The sequence below is a fragment of the Olea europaea genome, chromosome 1, assembly GCF_002742605.1.
Source record: "Olea europaea var. sylvestris chromosome 1, O_europaea_v1, whole genome shotgun sequence".
NCBI classification, from domain to species: domain Eukaryota; kingdom Viridiplantae; phylum Streptophyta; class Magnoliopsida; order Lamiales; family Oleaceae; genus Olea; species Olea europaea.
In genome coordinates, this window is record NC_036237.1 from 19664932 (window position 1) to 19671747 (window position 6816).

The 6816-nt window shown below is 33.6% G+C and overlaps 1 protein-coding gene across 1 annotated transcript; it reads left to right on the plus strand.

The window, feature by feature from the left end:
• Positions 1–239: 239 nt before the first annotated feature.
• LOC111396547 (ubiquitin-conjugating enzyme E2 10-like) lies at positions 240–4955 on the plus strand. The gene is made up of 6 exons (XM_023022961.1): positions 240–707; positions 813–859; positions 1055–1130; positions 2104–2231; positions 2410–2511; positions 4535–4955. The coding sequence occupies exons 1-6, from the start codon at positions 479–481 to the stop codon at positions 4676–4678; spliced, it is 726 nt and encodes a 241-aa protein (XP_022878729.1). The 5' UTR covers positions 240–478; the 3' UTR covers positions 4679–4955.
• The last annotated feature ends 1861 nt before the right edge of the window (positions 4956–6816 follow it).

Here is a 6816-nt window from a genome sequence, read left to right on the forward strand (position 1 = left end):
TTCTAAGCTGTAAATTCATTGTTGGATATATTTTTTTAAAACGATATAAACCAGCTCAAACAAGAAAATTTGATTTGTAGTTGAGATGGTTTTTAACTGTTTATCAAATGAAGCGATTAACACAAAGAAATGTTGAAAATGACTTCAAAATTTCTTTGTATTGATTTATTAGTTATCAAGACAAAGAATATATATTGATTTCTCCACACTAATAACTTACTTTTACAATCAAACAAGAAATTGCGAGCGTGGTTTCTAGGAAATTGTCTGTCTAAACTGTAAATTGTGTGCTGCACCACAGCGTTTATATTTTGTTTTCGGGAACTATATAAACCAAAGATTACCAAAGGTTCTTCTTGTTCCATGTATGGAATGTGAAAATTGTGTCTGCACCTGTATAAATTTTCCATGTGTACAGGCAACCAATATCCATAGCTGAACATTGTGTTTATTTGAAGTTGTTAAAGCTGAAACAGAGATGTCTAGGAATTATGACAACTGGGGGAGGTTGGTAGGAGCTGTACTGCAGCGAGAGCGGGATTGGGAAGTGGCCCGAGCCGATTCAAGAAGCACAAGCTCCAGTTCCATTTCCGTATCATTGGATATTGAAGATCTATCCCTGAGTTTGCTAAGAGAAGAACAAAATGTTGAATATGGAAGAAGGAATTCAAGTAACAGTTCTTTCATAGCCTCCTCAAGTATTAAAGGTGAATATAGGATTAGAGAATAAATACATTTCTTCTTAATTCTATATTATAATCCCTGCTTGCAAAATGTATGAAATATTATTGGCTTAAAATCCTTCTCCTCAGATCACCCCATCTACCTAAAGCCGGCAAGAGAATCAAAATTCCGTACGGTAAAATTTCAGACTCTTAGTCTACGTACGCAGATTCTTGTGGAATTGATTTGACGAACTTCTTTTTTGAAGTTTTTTTTTTAATTAAATTTTTGGGGAAAATTATTAAATTGCTTTATATTTTTAAGGTAGATCTGGGTATTATTGTTATTGTTGTTGTTGTTGTTGTTGTGTATGTGTGTGAATGAAAAACAGGAATTGCCGAGTGCAAAGAGGATCTTGAAGTATCTCAAGGATATTCAAAAGGATCCTCCTGCCAATATCAGTGCTGGTATGTTACTACATAATTCTTGAGGGTAAAAGAAGCAGCTTGTTTTCAACTTGGTGTGCATCTTCTTTTTTCCTTTTTTTTGGGGCGTTAGGAAATTCTTTATGTGGAGCTTTATTTTCACAGGATTTTTTTTTTCCCCTTTTGCAACTAAGATAACAGTGAAAGGTGGCGTTGCTAATCCACTATTTACAAATAAAAGTTGTGGTTTTTGATGGGACATGACAGACTTATACTCGTTTTTATTGGGTGTTATGTGTTCTTTCCTCAACTTTATTGACTATGAATTTGCTTTAGTTTTTAGACTAGGTGGGGGTGTTGTTGTTAAAGTGTGATAATAGATAAAATTTATTGCAGCGGAGACTAAGAAGGATATTATGATCTAATGTATAAACATGCACATTTGTTTTATGAGTTCCCATTTCTCTTTCGCAAAATGGTTTTTCTCTAGGAAACATTTCCAATTTCTGATTTGGAGATCAAATCTATAAATCCTTTAATGCCTAATTGAGCTTTGTCAGGTTTCAGCGGCATTAATATTTTACTGTCTTTACAAACAATGTAATGCATTTCAACCAGAAACAAAATTTTCAATTCTTAAAAGCAAAAGCTGAAGTTGCAACCCATTTTTATCATAAACCATTGAATTTAATTTCATCCAATTCAAAATTTATTTGTTAAGATATTACTCTGAATTCTGGTTTTAAGCAAATATGGCCACTTCCAACCATGCTTTCAGTCTTCGAAAACTGTCACCAAAGTACAAAAATAATCATTAACTTGGATTATCCTTCATGAATACCTTTGCAGTTGAGTATTTAAATTGATATGGCTTAGTCATTTTATGAAAATCTATTTAACCATGTTCACTTGTATACTTTTTAGTTTTACCTTTTGGGAATCACCTGCTGTGCACCATAAGTTTCATTTGTTTTTTGTGTTGCTTATTTGCTTTTTCACTGCGCGTAAATTTCAGGTCCTGTAGCCCGGGACTTGTTCCATTGGCAAGCTACTATCTTTGGTCCTCTTGACAGTCCATATGCTGGAGGAGTTTTCCTACTTACCATCCATTTTCCGCAGGATTACCCTTGGAAGTCCCCTAAGGTGGGTGAGGAAGGCTAATTTTAATCACACTGTATTTTGAAATTCCATTCCTTTCTATTTTAAACATAAACATTATCTACTGAAGTAGTTTATCCCAGTAATTTCTGATATTGAGTGTTACATCTTGCATAGCTCATTTTTAAAAGAATGAAAGTTTTCATTTCGATGAATTTTGCAGATTGCTTTTAGAACAAAAGTTTTCCACCCAAATATAAACAGTAATGGGACCATATGCCCTGCAATGCTTCGGGATTACAGTCCTGCCCTAAACATTTCCAAGGTTTGTTTTCTAATTCTCTGGTGTTGGTTCACCTTATTTGTCTATGTACTCAACCTTTTGCTTTGAAAATAAGGGAAAATTCAATCGGGGTTTCTTAACATGTTGTAATTGTGCATTTGGATCCCCACCACCCTTTTATTTCTTTGGCACTTGAGTCCACAATCATACTAGTTTGTAGCACCTTGATACCTGGTGGAGGGTTTTGTCCATTTGTCCATTAACGAGTTAGATTTTTGTTGAATGACTGTCAATTGTAGTGTGGAGGAGCCATAAAGAAAACTCAGTGGGGACATGACCTAAGTTATATTAAACATTGACGTTTTAAAATTGTTATGTATTTTCTCCGTTAATCACAATTATTTCGTACATGTTTTAATAATTCAAAATGCTTTGTAATGACTTTCTTATTAATATCGGTGGAAAAAATGTAGGTCCAATCTTTAGCCATTGTGTATTTTTGTCTGAACTTTATTTGTTAACAGTGCAGTAACAAAAATGTTCCGAAACATTGTTAATATCTGCCTCTTACCATTATGAAATAAGTTAGAAAATTGATGTCCAACACCTCACTTCCAATTGCATTGATGGTCACCTTTAGACCATTGGGGTCGTTTTTGTTACCATACCCAAAAGAAAAAAAAAAAGAAAAAGAAAAAGAAAAAGAAAAAGGATGTTTCCCAATTCTGATTGGTTTGCTTGGTCTCATTTTCACTCTTCTTCTACGACGTAGTTCTATGATAAAAAATGGTTTTGCCTTCACATACATGAATGAATACTTTAATATTATAAGTACTCACTTTTTTTCTTCGAACCCAAAATTCTTTACTTATAAGCATGCAAACTCTCTTTAATTTGAAAAAATAACTTCTCATATACTGAACCTCATCCCTCTACCAATGTAACTTATTTATATTTAAACAAAAACAATTGAACATCTTTCTCCAAATTCACATCCTTTTCCCCACCCTAAAACTTCCATCAAAGGAATAGATGGTGATTGTGAACCAACCAGGGACAGACCCAATGAAGGCCCAGTGCACTGCCTACACTGAACTTTGGAAAAAATATTTTTACCAGCACCAAGATCTGCCATATTCAAGCTATCATTGTTGCTCATATTGAAAAACTAAAGGGAGAAAGGGAAAACCAAAAACCTAAAAGTGTTTATAGGACCCAATAAAGGTTGTGTTTGGTTTATCATGTCTGTGGGGTTTGGTGTGATTTCAATGTTTAATGGGTTGGAATGAGATTCTGAATTGTTATGTGGCTGCTCATTTGTAGTATTGGTTTATTGTTGGGCAATTTACACAAATATGGAAGAAATGGGCTGAACAAAAATTATTAACTTCTGGTAAATATTAAAAGTAATGACCTTAGTTAGTGGTTAAAGAAAAGTACAATAATTTTTAGCATAATGTTTGTGTTGTAATGTTATTGTTATTTCTTTTACCTTTACTGATATCTTTTGCACTAAAAAAATTTCTGGGTCCGCCCCTAAAACTAACTGGTGTTCAGCTAGATTGCCTCTACATATTTATCTATTTCTCTTTTTTATGAAAAAAATATACCTATATAACATTAGGACAACTTAGTTCTCTTTCTTGGATTCTTTGGTACACTATAATCTTCCACCACCACTAATCTTCTCTCTCTCTCTCTCTCTCTCTCTCTCTCTCTCTCTCTCTCTCTCTCTCTCATTTATTTACGAATTGGATTCTTAGGTACGCCATAGTCATTGTCTTCCACCATCACTGATCTTCATGTTCTATCTCGCAAAATCTTCACTTATTTTGTCTAGTGTATTTTTAATGTCGACATGGAAGGAACATTCTAGTGTAGAAATCAAAGAGGGCACAAACTTGAAATCTTATTGATTTGGTTGCTACAGTAAGGGATCCAATTTCCCAGAAGATATTTTTTTTTTTTCCCCTCTACACTGAATAAATTGCTCCTTCAATTGCTTTGGCTTGGTAATTCAAGTTAAACGTCTAATGTAGTTGAATTGTTTGGTTATCAATTTTAGGTGTTACTTATTATTTCTGCATTGTTGGCGGATCCAGTCATTGATGATCCTTTGGTGCCTGAGATTGCTCACATTTACATGATGGACAAGAAGAAGTATGAAGCCATTGCAAGGAGTTGGACTCAGAAGTATGCCATGGGCTAGTATTAGTGTTGGGATTTGGACTCTTTGGTGGAAAAAATTAGTACAAATAGTGTTCACTTCAATCAGTACACTTGAACATTTTGGAGAAAAATAGGCTAATTTGTTAGTATATGCATAAACGTTTTTCTCTTTTGATTGCATGATTGTGACTAGTGAGTGTTAGGAGAAAAATATTGTTAGCTTAGCATCTTAATTTTTCTTGTTCTCTTTGTGAGTTGTTCCAAGATTTAAAAATTCTGGTTGTGGTAAAACTTATAGCAATATTTGTCCTAAAATACTTGGGTGTTTTTATTAGTGAAATTCTATATAGTGGTAACAATTTTTTAACTTAGTGAGATCTTTGATAGTTCGTAATGGTTGTTCACAATGTTATTGTTTTTCAATTGGAGATCATTGTAGTCAAAATTGATTATAAGCACAAAGCATTAAGACCCATCTGGTCTCTCCCTTTTATGAGGACATCGAACCTATTTTGATGTATGGGAAAGAAACTGAATTTATCAGAATTTACAAGTAAATTGATTTTTGAAGAAAGAAGGTTGGACGTGAAAGAAAAATTTTATACGAAAACTCATAATATGTTGCTCAAAATTGACGTGAAAGAAGGTTGTTTTGACATGACCTGATGAAATTCATAAGTTTGTTATTAATTCTAAATAATTATACTTGTATGGTGGAATATGTTCATTCTCAACCGTCAAAGATTTTTAATAACTGACTGGATTTTCAGGGATAACAACAGGGTGGGTTTGAGCCCCAAAAATCTCATTTCTGTCCTCGCCCTATCGAGGATTTTCCCATCCCATCCTTGCCTTGTCCTGCTTAAGTGGGGACAGGCAAGGTAGGGTGAAGGAGCCCCTTCACCATTTATCTCCAGTTTAACCTTTTTAAGAAATTCTTAATTATCATATTTTATTTTAAATATTGTGTAATTGGTGCAATACTTCCTAAAGTTTACCATTTTTGAAAACACCTCATAATCTTTCATTTTAGAGCAAAACCCAATTAAATCTCCCAAACGTTGCAAAAGTCACCCAATATCTATATTTGTTAGTGTATCCATTAAAAAATGGGTTAATTACTCAAATCATCACGAAACTTTGCATAAAGCTTTTGCCAGATCATCGAACTTTAAAAATTATCCCATTAATCACTAAACTTTGTAATTCGTTATCACATCCATCACTCACTCAATGGACAATAAAATTATTAACGAATTTGCTAACATGGATAACGAAATTGGATACATGGCAATTTATTTTTCACTCAGCGTCTATACATCATTAGCAATTTAAAAACTGAATGAGGGATGGTGTAATGAATTGCAAAATTCAATGACTAATGTGGTAGTTTTGAAGGTCAGTGACCCTATGGAAATTTTACGTGAAGTTTAATGACGAATCAAGTAATCAACTTAACAAGAAAGTTGATCTTTGAGTTCGTCTGCCAAAGTATCCATGAACTCTTCAGTGATCAGATACTTGTCTTGGCCAAGCCTATAACATTATAAAAGAGTGCATAATGATGAGCATAATGACGTACTTTTGTTCAGGAAAAAAGTAAGATGATTTTAGGACTATAGACAGATAAAATGATGCAATGAGCTTTGCATAAAGTTTCCATCAGGTCAACAAGCTTTAAAAATTATATCGTTATTGCGAGGCGTACTCTTAGTGCATAAATTAAAGCTGATGACATGGAGCAGCAGAGAGGATATTTTTCATATTAAATGCTATGTTAAAAATAGAATATGTAATATGATTATAGATGGAAAGAGTCGTACCAATCCAAGAGCTTATAAGTAACATCGGTTAAATGAATATGCAAAGGTCAAGGTTAACAAGCAATTCGTGGTGAGGTTTAATATTGGGAGGTATAGTGATAAGGTGATGTGTGATGTGATTCCTATTCATGTTGACTATATTTTGTTGGGGAGATCATGGCAGTATGATAGAACTGAGATCCATGACGAGTTGAAGAATATGTACATCTTTTATCGAAGATGGATACTCTTGTTCTTTTAACACCAAAATAGGTCTCTAAAAACCAAATGTAGTTAAAAGGTGAGGTGACAAAGATTATGAAAATGGAAAAATGAGAGTGAAGCTGAAATACAAGAAAAGAAAAAGAAAGAGGGG